This window comes from Zootoca vivipara, chromosome 1 (genome assembly GCF_965207765.1).
Source record: "Zootoca vivipara chromosome 1, rZooViv2.hap1.1, whole genome shotgun sequence".
In the NCBI taxonomy this organism is placed as follows: domain Eukaryota; kingdom Metazoa; phylum Chordata; class Lepidosauria; order Squamata; family Lacertidae; genus Zootoca; species Zootoca vivipara.
Genome location: NC_142582.1, coordinates 38066881 through 38087847, shown reverse-complemented (window position 1 = coordinate 38087847; position 20967 = coordinate 38066881). Strand labels below are relative to the sequence as shown.

Here is a 20967-nt window from a genome sequence, read left to right as displayed (position 1 = left end):
TTTAAAGCAACAGAAATGGAAGAGGGAAGTCAAAGTGGCATAGCTGCTAACAACTACAGAAAAGAATGTGTTTTGACTGATAATGACCTCAGCAACAGACATTACCATAGGATCAGTAAATCTAATTGCAGGCTCATCTCTCCTTAGGACATAACACTTTCAAGACTCCTCTGCTGGCATTATAGGACTTGATCATTCTTACATGACAAATAAACAGAATGCCTCTCCTTATTTGTGGCGGAGATCAAAGTTTTAGAACACAATATAGGAAATGGATCTTTCAGCATCTTCCCCTTGCCAGCCTGTATGTGATAGATATTTATTTTCCTCTCAAGATAGCAGTTCTGTAAAAGATTTCATTGCTCCCATGATAAAGAATACTTAAGGTGATGTGTTAAAACATGGAGATTTGCACATGCAGCCTTGTATTATTCCCTTAAAAAAGAAAAATTCCACACATCACAACTAGATTTTGTTGTTAATAGTATTCAAAGCTCTGTATACATTATATTTTCAAGGTTCTACATCAGAAGCTTTTAACCATCACATTCCTTCCCTCACTTACTTTCTTTTCCCACCTTTCCATTTGAGAGTGACCTTCCATTTACAACACAGTATTTGTTTTCATTTTACAGACACTGGGCAATGTTCTGTAATGGCTGAGAAAGGTATTTGATTTTTTTTGTAATGGAAGATAAAATATATCTTTATTACTACTCCTTGGAGTAGATTTAGCTGTTCACCAGTTTGAGATGTGTATGTCAGAAGGTAATCCAAGATCAGACTAACATAGGATTAAACACATGTATCCATTCATTCGTACACAAAGCATGTACTGTAGCTGACAGTATTTAGCTAGTTTTAAATTGTCTTCAACCAACTCAAGCAACTGTGTAACATTTTTCATTTTGCTGCTTGAGGTGGAATGGCAATTGCTGCACTGCCGCCGCCGCCACAACCATACCTGTTGCTGCCACTCCTGCCTGACACATCTGCGATTGGCGGAGAAGAAGTGCCACTATTGCCGCCAATTTCAGGCAGGATTGTGCCGATTTGGGATGAGATCTTGCCCCAAATAGATGTGGGATGTGATCTTGCTCAAAATTAGTGCCAGTGGCTGTGGTGCTTCTCTGTCACTGGCAGAGGACAGGTGTGCTGCATCAGGAGCTTCTGCTGCCCAAGGCAGTGGCCTCACCCTGCTTAATAGCTGGGCCCACTCTTTTCATTTTCACATAAATTCGGAATAAGAGTTGATTCCAAAATGGTGCTGGTCAGGTAAAATCTAGTGTACATTCTTCCTGCAGTGCAGTGGTTTGTCTGATTTCCCCAGGGTTCTAACTTCCCATCTTCAAGGATGCAGAGGATATATATACTGTACTGGGAGAAGGTTTGGACCTCAGAACCAGTCTTTGATGTACCCACCTTCTCTGAAGCGCCATCACCCGAGGAACCAGTTTCTCTCTGCTCTGAAGCATTGGATTACTTTCTTCAAACTCTGACAACTCCAGATCATAGGTTACTGGAGCCAGCCATGTTACTGGAGTCAATGGCTCTTAAAATAAGCCAGGCCTCTTAAGAGAAAAGTCTCCACTTATTAAGGTTGGGGCAAGATGGAATCCTGCTTAAGGCTCCATAAGGACTTTCTGGTTGCTAGAGTAACATTCAAGCCTTCCTTGTCTAACTTGAGCCTATGCATCTCTTGGAGCTATCCAGAGTGCAAGCTGTTTTTACTCACTTGCCTTTACATCTGTTTTGCCTGGTGCTTCTTATCTGGCCCTATCCTCTTAATTATGTGACTTTGACCTGTTGGAACCTGACCGCCATTTGACCTGACTTTGCTTACTGGATCCTGAACTGTGATTAGCAGTCCATTGACTTTGCATCACTTGAATCTGTGCCTGTCACCTACCCCAAGATGGGATTACTGCCTGCCACAGACCACCTTTATTATCACCTTGTTCCCTTTCCAAAACAAGGAGAGGCTGCCATAGCATGAAGTCATTGCTCCTGCGAAGAAGAAGAAGAAGAAGAAGAAGAAGAAGAAGAAGAAGAAGAAGAAGAAGAAGAAGAAGAAGAAGAAGAAGAAAGTCCTGGAGTTGTGCTTCCTTGTGTTCCCTCTCCACTACACCACTGCCAAGGAGCAAGTCAGCAGCAAAGGACAAGCCAGGAGATCAAACCAAGAAACAGGCCAAAAGTCAGGACTAAAGAATAATGAAAGATTCAGGAACCAGAGCTTCAGCCTTGAAATTTGGTACTTCAAGCCATGTTGCCTCTCATAACTATTCCTGGCTGACCCAAGACTACTGGGACCTGTTGGTGAGCCACGACCCACTCTTCTGGAATCGTTGGCATCTGTGGAGTAGAACAGTTCATCTGTTACCTGCGATAGTTGCTGGAATGATATAGAAGTGCAGTGTATGGCAGCAAGACCAAGGACTCTTCCTCACAACTTGCCCTGTATTCTGCACTAAGAAATTGCCCTATTTTATAAAGTTTCTTTGTTCTCCCTTGTTTACCATGGGCAGAAGAAAGGAGAATGGATTGTCTTTGGGGGGGATTTGTTTTGGGAATCAGACAAAACAGGAATTGTTGCCTCAGGTTGCTTAGGCAACACTCTTTAAGCCTGACATCAAACAGCTTGAAGTCCAACATTTTTTTTACAATGAAGTCATTTGGATTATGCCATTACATTCATATAACCTGGTGTGACAAACTCTGCACCAGACAATAAGGAATACAGCCTTTGTGCTGCTGGTGTGAGCCAACATGGCTTGTATCCACTATTTGAAGCCACTATTATGAAACACTATTTGAATTATGGTGCTGGAGGAGACTCTTGAGAGTCCCATGGACTGCAAGAAGATCAAACCTATCCATTCTTAAGGAAATCAGCCCTGAGTGCTCCCTGGAAGGACAGATCGTGAAGCTGAGGCTCCAATACTTTGGCCACCTCATGAGAAGAGAAGAATCCTTGGAAAAGACCCTGATGTTGGGAAAGATTGAGGGCACTAGGAGAAGGGGACGTCAGAGGACAAGATGGTTGGACAGTATTCTCGAAGCTACCAACATGAGTTTGACCAAACTGCGGGAGGCAGTGGAAGACAGGAGTGCCTGGCGTGCTATGGTCCATGGGGTCACGAAGAGTCGGACACGACTAAACGACTAAACAACATTATGAAACACAGTGTGGTATCACTCAAAGTTGTCACGTAGAATTAAATGGTTGAGTAGGGAAGAGCAGTATAGTCAACTCACTTGACATGCTGTCATGGGAAATCTTGTTGTGTGTTAGCATGCACAATGTGATGGATAGTTGAAAGTTACCTGGCCTATCAGTGGTATTGAAATGGGAGAGTGTTGCTATAGCCATATCAATGCAAGGTACTATATGATTCTTTCACATCTTTGAATATAATGAAGTATCCTCGTGGTATTGATTTTATAGAAATTGTGATATCCGTGTGATACTAATTTTATAGGAATTGTTGTGACCATGAAACAACCGAACAAAAATGGCTTATTTGTTCCTTCAATACCATTTTAAAAAATATTACTTTTTATTATTAGAACAGAAAGCCTTTTTTAAACTTAACTTTTTTCTTAGGGGCTTACTTAAAGCTTTAGGCATTAAAGCAGTGGTGGATAATATCACGGAGTGGAAGCCTTTTTGAATCAATAACCTTTTGGAACAGGAGACCTCCATTATCTGCTGCTAACTGTCCATCACTTTCAAAGGCATCCATTATGGCTGTGTAAGTATACTGCAGTAATGCAGCTGAAGTCATTTTGAGTGACTGTCTTTCAGGCCTGCCAGTGAAGTGCAAATCAGGCAAGGAAGTGTTTGCTGTCTTCACTCTGCCTTTAAACCATTTGTGGCAGGGGTCTTGAGAGAAATGTTGGTCCCTAAAGAAAATTAAAACTCATTGGTTTTTACTTGCCCTGAAATAATATGTAGTGCTCACCAGTGATAGCTTCAAATACAGAATAATCCAGTTCCCAGTTAGGAGTATTCCATACTCTAAAAAACAGTCTTCTGTTTCTAGTGTATCTGAAGAAGTGTGCATGCACACGAAAGCTCATACCAAAATATAAACTTAGTTGGTCTTTAAGGTGCTACTGAAGGAATTTTTTATTTTGCTTATACTCTAAAAAAGAAGAAGCAAACTTTGATAAAAGGAAATAACATAATTAACTTGCAAGCTATTTCTGTATCTGATCTGATCCAACAAAACATTTTGTTTTGTTTTTAATATATGTCCCATCTTTCCTCCAACATGTCCAAAGTGGCATACATGGTTTTATCCCAGTTTTATTTTCACAATCCTGTGAGGTAAGCTAGACTGAGGGATGGGGCCTGTTCCAAGGTCACCTAGGGAACTTTGGCACTGAGTAAGGATTTGAACCTGAGTCTCCACAGTCCTAATTAAATGGTCTAACCATTACAATCAGATACATATTTAGGGTAACACTACTGGTTCAGTCACACTGGGCGCAGAGCCTGGGGGGGCATTGGTTTTGGGAATTTTGGAATTTTGGCATTGCATAGGGTGCTGCTGAAATTTAAGACCTCGAAACCTCCCACTGCTACAGTGCACGGTCTCTCTGCAAGTGACCAGGCAGGGAGCAGGGAATTACAACTGCCTCAAATTTGATGACTTCTCGTGTTTCTGTAGTTGTAAAGTAATTGTAAGAGCCAGATGTTAAAAGGTGGTGCTAATTTCTTCCTGCAGTTCATTAAACTTTGCATTGGGAACAAACAGCTGTTGTAATATTCTCCAGCACCAAATTGCAATTGTACCATACTGCAGATAACCCTGGAGGTGACATTTCCATCTACTAATACAAGCACCAGCAGTACCAGTGGCATGGTATTTTTAAACTGGAGGCATGCTAATACTGCAAAAGCTTTCAGTGGCCCCACTATACCAGCATTTGAAGACAACTCCAGCAAAAGGGTTGTGCACTTTAGTTAATAGCCATTGAATGTCTTCATGCCCATCCGTTTTCTCTCGTATCTTTTTTTACTCAGTTATTACTTGCTATTAGGACACCTTGTGCCAAATTGTAAGGTGTATGGAAAGAAATCTCTTCCTTTCATATATTTCAAAGTTGCTACCTGTTGTTTTTATTGAATGCCCCCCTGGTTCTAATAATGATGCCAAATAGTAAGAAACACTTACTGGTTTCTATCCAAACTCGTCGTGTTTTAATTTACTTCTTACCATCTCACTTTACCAGTCAATCGATCAGTCAATCCTCTTTTCTCTTGCTAGCCTTTTTAAATGCAGAGTCAGTCCTGCAAAAAGGCTGCCTGTTGGAGTATACTTATTTTCCCCTTTCCCCTTTTTCTCCATCTGTCTGTCTGTCTGTGAGTGTGAGTGTTCCTTTGCTAAATTATCAAAAGTCTTCTGGAGATCGTAAAGCCCTCTTAGATACACTGTGCTGAATTTTTCCTTCCCCACATTTGTCAAACATTTTTCTGTTAGCTGTAGCTGCTGAAGGTAGTGACTGTAAGCCAGTTTGTTTCTATTCATCTGACCGCATTCTGTTTTTTGCTTGTTTTTTCTAAAGCTGTCACTCCTACTAACCTTGTGTGTGACTTCAGAAGGAAATATGAAATTCTTCTAGCACAAGGTCCTTTGAATTGCAGGAATCATTCTCTTCAAACCGATCTCTGTAACTGGTTTGGTATTCAGATAGTGATGCCTTCAGAACTCCAGAATATTTTGAAAAATACTCTGTTTGTGCCAGTGACACTCTACATTTCTCTCTCTCTCTTCATGCTCAGTTTTAATGTCCTTTCATTCTATGAGATTGTTATAATATCAATAAGAGCCAGCTACTGTAACTCTGCTAATGAAAGGGTTTAATGCAGATTTACTGCATATTTTAATAGTAGTGTATTCTCCATAGGTATAGCACTATAAATCAGTCACGCCTTGGTTAGTTCTTTCTTAAAAAGGAAATTCTCCAATACTTTCCTCTTACCAGTGCAAATAAAACAGCAGATTCATAGAAATTGCTGTGTCATCAATTTGAAGGCAAAGTTGCCTCAGTGTCCTTTTTGCACCTTGAACAGATATTGGTAAATGTTTTCAATGAAGGCCAAAATCATTCATTTCTATGGGAGCTGTAGGAATGACCTTCTGCCTTCTGAAAATTGCAAATGATTTTTGAAGGGGGAGGGGACACCCAAAGCTTATAGTTGGCTTATTCTTATCCAGCAAAGCATGTATACATGGATTTGCTCAAACTTGAAGGTTGCTTTCTTCAGCACTATTCAGATACTCAATTATATGCAGAATGTAGGCCAATGAATGCAATGTACTCAACACTACGAATATCCACGGGATATTTTTATTCAGTTCAATTTGTGGGAGCAATGAATGCAAAGTGTGAAAAATGCCTACTATTTCAATAGCTAGAAGTTACAATAAAGCTTGTTTAAAGATTTGCTCAGCATTTCAGAATACCAAATACATAAAATCCATTCGATTCCACCATAAAAAGTTTTATAGCAAAATCTCTGAAATCTACATTTGATGAGAGAGAATTGTAATTAAACTGAGCTTACAGATGCTATATTCCAAGTCTGATACACATGTTGAGAAAGAGGCAGCTATGCAAATAAAACTCTGGGCCACAAACACTGACTTGCTCACTGAAATTCCTAGTCCTTTGCAGTGATCCAGCATTCTGTACTATTCAAAGCACACCCAGGAATTCACAAGAGTAGCAGCTTCCTACTTTTCTGCAGTGTCTGGTGGGGCAAAATGTTCTAAGATTAATATGTTCGGTTTGAGAGGATGGCTGCTAAGGGGTGAAAGATTAATGAAAGTCCGTTTCCATCCTTATCTTTCTTTGTCATTCATCTAGTATAATCATTCCATTATGAAGTTCATAATGGGTTTCCTACTGGTTAGGTATATTTTTTTCAAATGTGACTTTAAGACAGCAAGTGTTTGTCGGTCCAGTCACTACTTTTCTTTTAATTTCTTTTGAGTGTAATAACAGTTCACATCTATGGTCAGGTTGCAGGACTGTGAAAATTTATATAGAACTAAAAGAAAGCTTTTGTATTCTTCTAATGTAAACTAATACTGGATTTCAGAGAGAAGCATGAAAGATATAAAAACAGAGGGCTGGATCCAACAAAGTCATTTCATGAGCAGAATGACTTCTGCTCACACAGCGGAATTTCCTTTCCCTCTCCTCCCTCTGTGAATCCATTAAACCTGCTTTGGGGGGGTTGCAGGAACCCCCATAGCAGATTTTTTTGGGGGGATACTAGTGGTACATGGGGTGAGGAAAGAGAACTGAAGTCCCATTGTGTGTGTGGAAGTTGTTTCACTAATGTAGTGACATTGTTGAATACAGCCCAGAGATACAACTTCCTAGATTTTTTAGAAGTGGCATTCCTTCTTACAATCAGTATTATATATGGGGAAATGTTCGTTTACTACTGGAGCTGATGTGGTGGCTTGTTTCTACATACAAGAAATAGGTGGGGTTGCTGTCCTCTGTTCAAAACACACAGATGTGTAGTACATAATTTTTAGACCATATAAAAGAGAAAAGGCATGCATATATGGGTGTAGTATTCCCAGAGATAATGAGTACTGTCATTTATAACATTTAATCTTCTAGATATCCCTCTTCACTGACAAGCGTAACCTTTATGTCGACTTCTGGATGGACTGCCAGTTAAGAGAGAATTTAAGAAACAAAGCAATCACAATTTAACTATTAGCATTTTAGGTGTCATTATTAAAATACTGATTTAACGTTCTGCTGGGTCTGTGCAGACTGGTTAAAATATTGTCTTGACATGGGAGGAAATCCCCAAATTTTCAAGTTGTTATTTTTCTTCAATGATATGACTTTCATCCAAATACATCTTTTCCAGCTTTTATTTATTTATTTAATAACATTTTTGTGTGTATATAAACATGCATTTAACTTTATTCCATTTTGCAATTCCAATCCACTTCAGAGGCAATGAAAACAACACAGATAGCCATTAAAGTGTGGATTAATCAGTAATCTTTGTAATGATGCAGCCAGCTTGTTGAAGATGTAATAGAATCTCAGTCCAATTATTGCATCATTCCACAGCTTTATAAGACAAAATATCAGCCTAACATGAAATCATAGAGCTTAACTAGATCACTGGAGCTGAATTGTAATGTGTGAGAAAAGAACCAGACATTAATATGGGACAGTGTTCTCTCAGTGTTCTCTGGAGGAATCTTGCCATCTTAATTTCTAGCCTCATTTTTTAAAGTATTAATTTAATCAAAACATTTAATATCAGCTTACAATGTTGTTGTTGTTTTAAAAAAACCAATATTCATTCCTAAAATCAATTCACACAGGTTGAAATTTGAGTTACCAAAATGAGACACTTTAGCTGGGTCCATGATCATATGAAGCACACTTACACCTGGAAATTGTTTTGAATTCCTGCAGTCCCTTCCAAATCCCCAATTCTGTACAATTTCTGGGTCAAAGTGAACTGGGTCAAATATCACTGCAACCTCTGTGAGAGTGCACTACAAATTTTCAGCAATAACAGCCCATGGAAATAAGGGGGAAATTGTTCTTAATATACCTTCTGTACTACTTTGCCATAGAATTGGCTAACAAACTGTTGGACAAGAAGCTAATATTATAGGGCAACTGAGGAAAACTGTTGTGTAAGTAGCTTGCAAGTTTAGTTGTTGCAGGCAGATCCACAGCATTCTATTAATAAATTGTACTGTATGTTGTGTGTGTGTATATGTACACACACACACACACACACACACACACACACACACACAGTTTATAGTGCCAATAGGCCATGCTCGTGTTTCTTTGTCCTTTGAGCATATGGAGACTTTGAGACTCCTTCCTTGTTGCAAATAATTTAAATGCCAAGATCTTTCTGCTGTGTTTGTGCAGTTCAGAAAAGACAATCTGTTATGGGAAGCAGTGCTCTATAATTGCACTGAAACACCAGTGTCCCCCTAAATTTCTGTCACTGGGTCATGGGACAGAGTACATCAGAACGTGTATTACTCATTTCATCAATGCATTAAGCTATGCATAATTTGTTCAAAGGACCTATGTACTTTCAATTCTGTAAAACAAACAAGCATCTTTTAAATAATCTGTATACAGATTTAAAAAATGTTATTGACTTCATTCTTCTGTCATTAGTTCAGTGCTTTTGAGTTCTTGGTTGGAAGGAACACACTATAAATGCTTGCTTCTTAACTTTTCCCATGCCTCTGCAGCACTCACCGTTTTCTTTTGTGCATTTATTTTGTCCAGTTGTTACATGTGTCTTGGAAAGCAACCATTCGGTAGATGTCAGTGAGTGCTTGAAGTGGGCAGAACCTATGCCATCCCTTGTTCAGGACTGCCTGATTCCTTGCAAAGATGACTGCACATTCACCCCTTGGTCTAAATTTTCTGCATGTGCTTCAGACTGTGAATCAACACGAAGTAGAAAACGAACCCTCACAGGTAGTATCAATATTTTATACTTCATCCTTTAGTCCTTTTGTTTCAAAATGACTTTGGTGTAGACTTTGAAAGTTTGTCAGATACAGTTAGGGCATTGTTCATAGAAGGTTCTTTACATTTATGTTGAAGTAGCACAATACAGTTATAATTGTTGAAATTCGTGCTTCACTGCTGTGCCACTGCAGGAGTTCGGCCAGGAGAGATATAGAAGTGGCCACTGAGTAGCTCAATCACCACAGTTTCAAAGTCAACACAGGAAGGGACTCCCTTAAACTAGTACAAAAATGCAATCAAAGCAGTGGTTTTGGCTACAAAATGACAGCAAAATGTCACTGACAGACCAAATAGGATTCTAGTCATCATCATCTTTTTATAATGGTAGCCCATCAACGAGATTTCATAGTAGCCAGACTATGACTGGCTACTAGTCGTGTGGCCAAATGGATGAGTGGCAGCATGACTCCGAATACCAGTTGCTGGAAAACACAAGAAAAGTGTGTGTTGTTGCCCTCATGTCTTAGTTTTTTTTTATTAAATATTTTTTATTAAAGATTTATTGTGTGCAGTGTCACTCATATTTTAACATGTATCATTTTTGCAAACCAGTTTCATTTGTTAAGACACTAAGAGGAAAGAGGGAAAACGGGGTAGATAGGGGGTGGGAGGGTGGATGGGGGTGAGAGTAGGTGACGATGTTTCTGTTTTGCTTAATATATGTAGGGCTTGATGTCAGCTTTGTTTGTGTTGGTACTCCTTTATTCGCTTGTGTGCTTTTGATGGTGAGAGAGATTTGGGTTGGCCAAAGGTGTGTAGGACACATTGAAGAAGCCCTTGGTTTGATCCAGCCACACTCTTATTATATTCTTATGTCCCATCAGTCCACAGGTAGCCCCAACTTTTACAGTATTGCTTTTTTTCGTGCACAAACCCTTCACCTAGCCTAACTGGTCACAGCTAGTCACTGTTCTCTCTCCAAGCATGTTCTATGTGTTCATCCATAGGTAACACCTCTTGCCTGAACTAGTCCTCTGTTGTCAGACTACATAAATCATACTGGGATATGAAGGATTGTCTGGAAAGTGACATACTTTGCACACCACTAAAACATACTTGTCTCTCAGAGAAAACAGCCTAGAGGCTGCTTAGCAAAGATCCGCTGGACAGCACTTCACAAACGGCTTGTCAGTGGAGAACAGCACTTCTGTGTTGCTGTGATGAACTCTTTTTTTGACAGTTAGCGTAGCATTGAGCTGTTGTCATTGCAATGTGCTCCCTGTTGAGAGCTAGGGTATTAGAGTGATTATAAGACTAATCAATGGAACAGGGAATCTGTTTAACTGCACCCTGAAACAGGAAGTGCCCAGTTCAAATGCCATCTCAGCTATGAACTCACTAATGGCCACACTAAACATAAACTTTAATGTGCAGCATCCCTTCCTACTTTTATTCATTACAGTTATATGGGGAGCATCCTCAACAAACAGGGCCGTCTTAAGCCCATCCAGCACCCTGGCGCTAAGGTCCCTCCTGCGCCCCCCTCCAGAGCCTCTCCAAGGGCCCAGGAGTGCCAAGCGGACCGCGGCAGCAGTGGGAGGCCACCTCCGAGGACTCCGCGCCGCGCCTCCTTCTCGTTTCCCCAGCGCTGGGTTCTGCTCAGTCAAGCTTCACCACCAGTGCGTGCACCGCGGGACCAGCAACAGCTACTAGGCGCTGGGCGCGCGTTGGTGGCGAAGCTCGACTGAGCGAAACCCAGCGCTGGGGAAACGAGAAGGAGGCGCAGCGCGGAGTTCTCAGAGAAGGAGCATAGTCCTGGCCAGATCGCCGGAAACCTGCGCTCACTTGGCGCCCTTCCAGTGCCCTCCAGCACCCGACGCCGTGGTTCTCCGTGCCACTAGCCTCTATGGCTAGGACGGGCCTGTCAACAAAAAATGTAGTGTGTCATTTGGGGGGGGGATTTCTTTGCTCCCAAACACAGTCAGAAAGAAAATCTGCCCTGCCCCATTCCTAGGGAGAACAGAAAAAAATATTCCCATTAGTTCCAGTGACAGGTTTTTCCCCCTCCTATGTGTTGTAGTTGTGCAGGAGAGGATTATGTTAGTTCCAGTTGAATTTGGGAGGGGAAGAGCTAAGCCTTCCCTTCCTACATGCTGCCCTGTTGCATGGCTGTAATTAAGAAAGCAAAGACCTAGGAGACATGTAAAGTGGATTTGGCACTGAGGGACTGTAGGCTAGCTACCATTTCCCCAGCCTCCCAGTTTTGATGTGAGGATCACCACCATCCTTTAGGTGTGACTCCTGGGGACAAAGGGGATTCATGACACCCTTCCCCGATGTCCCTGTTACAAGCCCATGTTGAGTGTGAGGGTCTGCAGTGGGCTTCCGAGTGCATTCAGATGACCACACCTAGAAAACTCAGCATGCTGAGCATACTTGCAAGTTCCCCGGAGTCCCTCGTGCTAAAAGTTATAAGGGAGTGGAGAGGACTAGGCTGGCACACAGAGATGTTGGGAATATGGGCAGTGCACATGCTTCTGGTCCCCCACATACTTGTTGCCATTTTGTTGCTAAACGCCTCAAGAGGGCTATACTGGCATGCCCTACTGTGTTGTTGTGGGCAGTTCCATCCCACTGAATGCTCTAAAGTACTGATTAACAAAAAAGGGGGGGGGGAATCCTTGCTTTAATTAGTGAGAGAAGGTGTAAGTGTAGCACCATTTGAACTCCTCTTGTCTAATGTACTGCTTAAGTAGTTCACCCAGATGGCTGACAATGTCTCTTAAGTGAGTATATTCCAGGAAGGGTTGGAATCTATTCTGTTTAGCTCCACAGAGAAATGAATCATCAGTCATCTCAGCACTCTCAATTAGGGGTGTCATGAGAAATTGAATATGGGCACTCATGTAGGTAAATTTCCCTACTCAGTTCTTTCTTTCTTTCTTTCTTTCTTTCTTTCTTTCTTTCTTTCTTTCTTTCTTTCTTTCTTTCTTTCTTTGACAAACCAAAGTGGTTAATTCAGTCCACCTCGAGTGGGCTGCCCACTCAGATTCTGCTTGTGCACAGTCCCTGCTCAAAGGGAGGGAAAACATACATTGTGGGCTGTTGCCAGTTCCTTTTTGAATGGGAGAGGTCTCCCAGAGAGGCCTCTCCCATTCAGGGATAGTCCACAGCTCCCCCAGGGAAACCTACAGTTTACCACTGAATTGGACCAAACAGCAATTGGGTTTTCTCTAGATTGCTGTTTGCCCAATTCAGTGGTAAAGAGTGTCTTTTTCAGGAGAAAGCTGTGGGGAAATATAAAACTGCTTGGACCCATGTTTTCTAAGCATGGGACAAGTGGAAGTCTGGAGAAGCTCTTGGGAATGAGCCACCATGCTGGCTAGCTCACAAGGCAAGATTTGTCCCTTGGTAGAAGGGCTTGGGGGAAGGGAAAATAATCAGGTGAGCAATTGGGAGAAAGGATGGAAAGGTCTGAGATCTGGGGAAACCAAATTAGCAGTCTAGTTAAACAATAACCCCATGCTCAAATGAGTTTCAGTTTTTGATGGGTCTGGTTGAGGGGCCCCAGTTCATTTTCAGAGTGAGCATTTAGTCTATTGCACTCACTTACCTATATTTCCATGTTGGTGCCAATCCTCAGATTCACTTTGTGCATTTGGTCAATGTGCAGTACAGTATAGCTATTTACAGTGACCACTTGATGTTGATGCATGCATGCACAGAGACCCAAATAGTGTGAGTGTATGTGTGGGGGAGTGTTCCCTGAAGAAGAAGAAGAAGAAGAAGAAGAAGAAGAAGAAGAAGAAGGAGGAGGAGGAGGAGGAGGAGGAGGAGGAGGAGGAGGAGGAGGAGGAGGAGGAGGAGGAGGAGGAGAGAAAGATGCAGTTCAGTCTTCCATGCATGTGTAGGGGTCTGCACAGAACATTACCCTATGAGCATGGTAGAAACGCACACAGGTCAAGGACCAAACCTGAGCTTTCAAGAGCATTAGGATAATATTAAATCCTTTGCCTGGGCACCATTGCCACTGTACTTCAACCTTAGGCAGAAATAACCTGACCTGACTCTCCATTTGACATTAAAGTGTTTACTGCTTTACTCTAGTAAATACAGCAAGATCAAACAATTGCAAAAGAGAATCCACTTACCCTCTCTATTATATGGCAAAATGTTTTTGAATAATATAACCTTGGCTTTTATATCATTAATGGCGGAAATGCCGCCTCTAGCATATCACTGTTATAACTCACAAGAGAATTACTTTAGGGTATAATGGTAGGTGTAAAAAAAAAGCAGAACCATAAATGTTACTCTACTGCAAAATGGCCATTCATGGTTTTATGATAAGAATTTAACTATATGTATTGGTAATCCATGGCTTCAGGGAGACTGAGAATTCCTGTTGGTTTTTAAACAAAGGCATCACAGTGAAAGCCATTATAGTGTAAACTCTACATACACACACACACACACACACACACACACACACACACACACACATACACACACACAGAGAGAGAGAGGGGGGGCAAGAATAATCAGAAAATGGTAAAATAATACCCATGCCTGAGTAGCTCTTGTTCTTTAATGAGCCATGCTCATGAATTCTCATGTGAACAGATAATGCAATAATGTTATTGAAAAGCTGCATGATGCCTTGCTTACAATAGCAGAGCACCCTTTAATTGGTTGCATGTTACTTTAAAACAAACAAAAAGGCAATAGCTACTGTGCATTTTTTATATTCAGTCCTGGAATCTCTTTATGTTGGAAATGTTTACTAAAGCTGTCATGTTTATTTCCACACACACCCCCACTTTGTAGTTGAAGCCTTTGATGTATCACCTTGGCTAATAGAATGGCCCGATAACTAAAGCATTCTCCTTTTAAGTGGAAATAGAAAATATTAAATGTTATAAGCGCAAAGCGTGACAGCAAAATGTTTCTCATGAGTTTTAGTCATTCAGATTTGGTATATCATAGCATAGGACAGTAGACATAGAGTTTGGCTTAAGGACGGAAGATGCACGATCCAATACCAGCTCAGGGTCATATAGGATGTTACTCCTACAGCCAGTGTGGTGTAGTGGTTAAGAGCGGTGGACTTGTAATCTGGTGAACTGGGTTCGCTCCCCCACTCCTCCACATGCAGCTGCTGGGTGACCTTGGGCTAGTCACACTTCTTTGAAGTCTCTCAGCCGCACTCACCTCACAGACTGTTTGTTGTGGGGGAGGTAGGGAAATGAGATTGTTAGCCGCTTTGAGACTCCTTAGGGTAGTGATAGAGCAGGATATCAAATCCAAACTCTTCTTCATCTTACTAACGCCCATCCTTACTGTTCCTATGGAAGTCATCTAGGTCTCATGTATGGGAGTAGCTGAAGACTGTGGACTGCACAGTACAAATGTGGGCCTCCCTATTTCTTAATGCATGACACATGGGACTAAACAGAGACCGCTAAAGTCTTAATGCAGCAAAGGAGCCTGCCAAGTCTTCTTGCTTCATTTTGAGCAGAATAAGGTTGGAGAGACTACAACTCTGCAGAAGTTCAGTAGCAGGTTATATGCTTAGCTCCACTTATGTGGTGCAACCACAACATAGCCTATAAACCTGTGATGTTGACATGGCAGCTTTCCAATCCCACAGGATCCCCCACTTTCCTTTATTCCTGGGACTCATCTAAAAGGGTGGCTTCCATGCCACTCTTGTAATATATGAATCGGCTGGAACTTATTTCCTCTAGAACAAACTGGAGGGATGGAGGGATGTGGGTGTTCTAGAGCAGGCATAAGCAAACTGCGGCCCTCCAGATGTTTTTGGCCTACAACTCCCATGATCGCTAGCTAACAGGACCAGTGGTCAGGGATGATGGGAACTGTAGTCCCAAAAACATCTGGAGGGCCGAGTTTGCCTATGCCTGCTCTAGAACACCCACATCCCTCCATAATCAAAGCATAGTTAGAGGAGACACACCAAACACTCCATTTTTAAGCAAATCACAAAAATGTGAAAGTAAGCAAAGAAGAAAACACTGTTTAAATCCTTAAATAGGAAAGTGAGGTAGCTGGTATTAATATTTTTCTCAAATAAATGTATCTGATTCATCACAAAAAATTGGTCAATTTTATGGCTTTTATTGAAAATCATCCTGTTGCTTAGGGTATGTTAATGTGCATGTAGATTAGCTTCCTTCTTACTTTGTATTTAATAGCATGATTTATTTTATGCTTAAATACATGTGTGGGCTTTACATTTAGCATTATTCATTACAGAAGCATCACCAAGCAAATGCTGGTTAGAAGGTAATTTGAGGTTACACTACTTACAATCTGTATTATGCAGCTAACATTTTTTTTTGGGGGGGAAAGCTTTATGTTCAAGCAAGGCATATTTATCTTCTTTAATCATTAACTCAGTCAAATGTGCAGGCATTGAAACTGACTGTTCTGTGTGAAGGAGAAATAGACTATTGCAAAACATTGTTGGGTGTCATCGTCGTCCCCCCCCCCAAAAAAAACCCCACACTGAACACTTTTTTTGGTTAATGTTCAAAAACCATTTTTATTTAAATAGAAATAGTCTTTAAGACTGCTGGGTCTTGATTAAAAAGAATTTCTGATCATCATTTTTAAAACCAGCTCTGAGAATGTTAATGTGCTAATTAAAAACCATTTAGAAAATAGAGTGGAATGAATATTCTTTGATGCAAGCAATCCAGTTAAATTGTGTTAATATCTCAATATCTGTGGAGAAAACTCATGGTTGACTTATGTGCAACTTTTCACTTTCAAAAGTATTACTTGACAGCTGCTAAGTGTGCATACTTATTGTCTAACCTGTTAATGCAAAGTGAAATTAAGCCCTTGATGCTGAGATACAATGGGATAAAGAAAAGTTATGTTTAAAGATTGTCCTCTCAGGACAAGTCCACTTCTGGAATAGATTGGTAGATTTGCTGAAGTCAAGAAAGGGGGAAGGGGAGGAAAAATTATACTTACTTCTCTCAGTAGAGAACCTTGTGGTAAACTAAAAGTGTGATACAACACATTGAAGAGAAGAGTTTGGATTTGATATCCCGCTTTATCACTACCCGAAGGAGTCTCAAAGCGGCTAACATTCTCCTTTCCCTTCCTCCCCCACAACAAACACTCTGTGAGGTGAGTGGAAGACATTGAAAGACCTTAAAAGAAATAGCAGGTTTTGAGCTTCAAATTCTCCAGGTGATGAGAAGTTTCAGTGGTGCAGTGCTTACCTGGGCGGGACTTGGTCTCCTTTAGAATAATGTCACTGGAAGTTTGTTGGCATTGTGTGATTTCTTTGCATTTATTTACAGATATACAAGTTGAACATGGGTGGTGTTAAAGTATTAAACATTCTTGACCAAAATACCCTGCCAGGCCTTAAGCATTTCTTGTCTACTCATAGAGTTATCCCTGATCTCATGAAGCTCCAGTACATATCCCTGTTGTGTATTCAGCTAATTTGTGAAATATATTTGAAGGAAGAGCTGCAGCTTGCTGAATCTACAATAGTGGGTTTCCCTAAGCAACCAGTGATGAGGTTGCAGGGCTTAAAAGTGAGGGGGGAGAAGGGAGATAATAAATTTATTTTCTTAAGATAATTATGGGGCAAATTAAGATCTTTTTCAGGTGTTTTTTTCCTAATAAGAGTAGGCAGACAGTTGTTCTCTTTCTATCATTTTGTGCTTCATCCCAAACAATTCCCCCTCCTCCACAAGTTCCTTTAGGTTCTCTGGTTGCCCTGGAGACAGCGACATTTTCTCGGCCCTCTGGAGCACAGGCAACAACAACTAACAGATGTCTTTGAACCAGCTCTTCTGTATTTACATTTCAGATTGTGTTGGTTCTAACTGTATCAAACCCCTTCAAGTGTAAATAATACGACATATTGTTATCAAAAGCAGCAGATGCTACGCTAACAAGCATATTTTCCCGGTCGGAACAGGGAGAAGCAGAAAGCGAGACAAGTGCCAGAATACAGAAGTGTATCCCCTTGTTGAAGTGGAACCATGCCCTTGCACAATATTTACCAGCCGGCCCCATGGAAATTGGTCAGAATGTATAATTTCCGTAGGAAAAACAGAGATGCAGGTAGAACTGAGATTTCACGGGCATGCCAAGGAATGCGGAGAAGGGGTGCGCTTCAGAGCCCTGGCCTGCTACGATAAGACCGGCAGACTTGTGGAACCGTCTCATTGCAACCATTCAGGTAAGTTAGAGTGCCCTGTATAAACAATGGAGGCCCAGAGTCTACCACTGGTCATGCAGCGTTTGATACCTTTCTATTTCCTGTGTCAAACATTAGATGAATCCCAGATAAAAGAAGACAGGGAAACTTAAGTAACATTGCGTTAATCAAGCTTCATATGTCAGTGGGCTTATAAAGAGGTATGCCTCTTTGAAGTGACTCATTTCAGTTTGGAATTTGATGGAATTGAATGCACACCTTTAGTTGAAGCTGGTGGTAGCAACTATTCACGGCGTCCTGATCTCCTGGGGTACGATCTTTAGTGCATGCTGGAGGTAGGGGGCATCTTTATTTGTTATACAGAAGGGAGGATTTCAGCAGGGATACCTTTCCTGACAAATGACACCTGCTGAAATTCCTTCTTCTGCACACCTATTAAAGGTATAGGAACCCTCTCCTCCTTTGCACCTGGGCACTCTTACTGATAGTGAGCTCTCCTGTGGAGGGTAAGCAGCGTAGGCTTGCACTGAAGTCTCAACCCTACCATCTGCACTCCATTGCTGGAGTTTGGATAGCACTGTTTGATCCCGTTACTTGACTGTGAGGTCTGTATGGCTTTCTTTTGGATTTGCTGTGTGGCCAGCAAATCAAATGCTGGTTTAGTCATTGGTCGTACTCCTCTCTCAGCCATGTTTCAGAGGAGCTGCCATTTTATTTGTTTGTCGAGGTGCCATATCAATGCTTATCCATTCGTAACATCTATCATTTCCTTAAGTTTAAAAAGAAAAGAGCAAATTTTTAAATGTTGCACAGTGGTTGTTTTTTTATAATTTGTGGGGAGATGTCACAAATGCTAGCCAATTACCAATGTTCATAATCAGTTCCTACTGTAAATTTTCAGAACCCTTTCCCCACCTAAATCCAAGGTGTGGAAATGTATTTTTAAACCGAAGTCTGCAAGGCTATACACATTTAGTCGGGGTTCAATGGAGCTGACAATTCTGTAAACATGCACAAGATGCGTTACGTAATTCATTTGGCATGTATAAGACATATCAGAGATTGCATTGGACAGCCTCACTGCACTATAAGTGTAGTGTCAGTCTTCAATTGTAGACTGCTATTACTATGGTTTGTAGATTAGAAACTTTAATTTATATGCTGCCTTTCTACAAAGGAAATTGTGTCCAAGGCAATTATAATCAATGACGCATAAACAAACTGCAATGCATACATACTAATCTATAAATATTTATGAGATAACCAACAGCATAAAATCAACATTTCATTAGTATTTCACTAACAATTTGCTTTTTAAAAAATAAAGCAAAAACTCCATATAAGTATTAAATCTAAAATTGCCATCCACAATAAGCCTAATAATGAGTTTTCAGATAGCCAACAAATAGTGTTGGCAATCCACATCTCATTAGGGTTGCCTGTCCCATCTGTCCCCTATGGCAATCTTACACACCATGCTGCCCCTGCACTCTAGTGGCATTCTGAATTAGTTCCCCTTCCTTTGGCAGGGCTAAATGAGATGACACCCTTTCACATAGTTTAATGGCAGCCCCCCCCCCTATGCCTTACAGCTTCCTTTCGAATTCTCCTTGAGCTGAGGGCTGGGATAAAACAAGTGGAAGCAGCCAAGCCCTTGATGGTAGCCAGTATATCTCTCTCCCCCTGCAGATCTGACAGCTGGTTAATTGTCTTCTAATTACTTCGCTATAGAGAAACAATGGTATTGAGTGTGGCATCCCACCCAATAGGTATGACCTGAAAATAACAGCACAGAGGTGGCAGGATTTATGGAAAGAGAAAGAATCAGGAGAATTAGGAAAGGGTGGGGGTCAGTACAGCAGAACATTGAACACAGGCCAAAGGACTACCGTAGTTGCCTTTTGCCTGCAAACATGAGCTGGAGATACAGAGACTGTTTGTTACCCTATCCTGCTAAAGAGTTTATTCTCCCATCAAGCTGCTGCATTTTGCTTTAGCTCTTCCCTTTGCCTGCTGTCACTTTCTGTCACTCTTTTTGTTTTGGTCATTTCCTTCCCGTATACTCTGCACATATTCCAGTTTGCTCTGCTTTTCTCATTTGGGGTTTTGTCATGCGCTGCCTCCCACTATCCCCAATGGGGAGAAAGGGTTGTTAGCAGAGCTGGTGTTGTGCCGATCAATTTGGTTGTAATGAGAATCCAAGGAGGGAAACCAAACAGAAGGAGACAATATGAAGATATTCTGTAATGGAGGAGTTCATTGGAGTATAACAGTTTCATTCTAGCGCTGACAGTAAATTCAGGGAAGACAGCTTCTTATGAGTCATTGCACACCTTTCCAGATTTTGCCTTCCCAAACTTTTTATCAGTAAAGGCAGCACAAGCGAACTATTTCATTAACAGGGTGGGTTTTCCCATCCTTTCCTTGCCTGTGGGCAGCAATTTTAATCAGGCAAAAAACTCTGTGGCAATTATGGCGTGTTTTGCTTTCTTGTTAGTATGCCTCATTGAAAAACCAAATGAAAAAAAATTAAAAAGCAGCATTGCTTGTGAAATTATTATTTAGCCCTTATACACTTGAAAATGCTGCTTTATACAATAATCATATATACTGTCATATGTGCAGAGTGCTATGTCACTCACCATCTCCTTCATTGTCACAATTTCACTGTGGCTTTTTTTTTTTGGTTGACAAATAGAGACATGAGACTGAGACATGGTGAGTCTTTTGCTGAAGTGAGATTTTTGACCTTGGGTGCTCTTGAATAAAATACAGTTACCCACACACTGGACCACCTCAAATGTAGCCCACTAGCCGTGTGCTGTGCCTCTCAGAAGCTTGAAAGTCCACCTGGGTTTGCAGTCCTAAGCAGACAACATGTAGGTGGGGTGTTACTGAGCCCTTAGTTGTCTGTTTTCAGCTTGTCAGATTGTGCAGACTTTCATCTAGGCTAGGCACCCCCAAACTTCGGCCCTCCAGATGTTTTGGACTACAATCCCCATCATCCCTGACCACTGGTCCTGTTAGCTAGGGATCATGGGAGTTGTAGGCCAAAACCTCTGGAGGGCTGCAGTTTGGGGATGCCTGATCTAGGCTCTTTGTTGTTGTTGTTTAGTCGTTTAGTCGTGTCCGACTCTTCGTGACCCCATGGACCATAGCACGCCAGGCACTCCTGTCTTGCACTGCCTCCCGCAGTTTGGTCAAACTCATGTTCGTAGCTTCGAGAACACTGTCCAACCATCTTGTCCTCT

At 41.3% G+C, this 20967-nt stretch overlaps 1 protein-coding gene across 1 annotated transcript in view; it reads left to right on the top strand.

Moving 5' to 3' along the window:
* The window catches only part of THSD7B (thrombospondin type 1 domain containing 7B), a 224226-nt gene that overhangs the window by 98956 nt on the left and 104303 nt on the right, over positions 1-20967 (top strand). Inside the window, exons 11-12 of the mRNA XM_035130631.3 lie at positions 9316-9510; positions 17474-17737. Of these exons, the coding sequence (XP_034986522.3) occupies positions 9316-9510; positions 17474-17737 (459 nt within the window). The remainder of the gene's footprint in view (positions 1-9315; positions 9511-17473; positions 17738-20967) is intronic.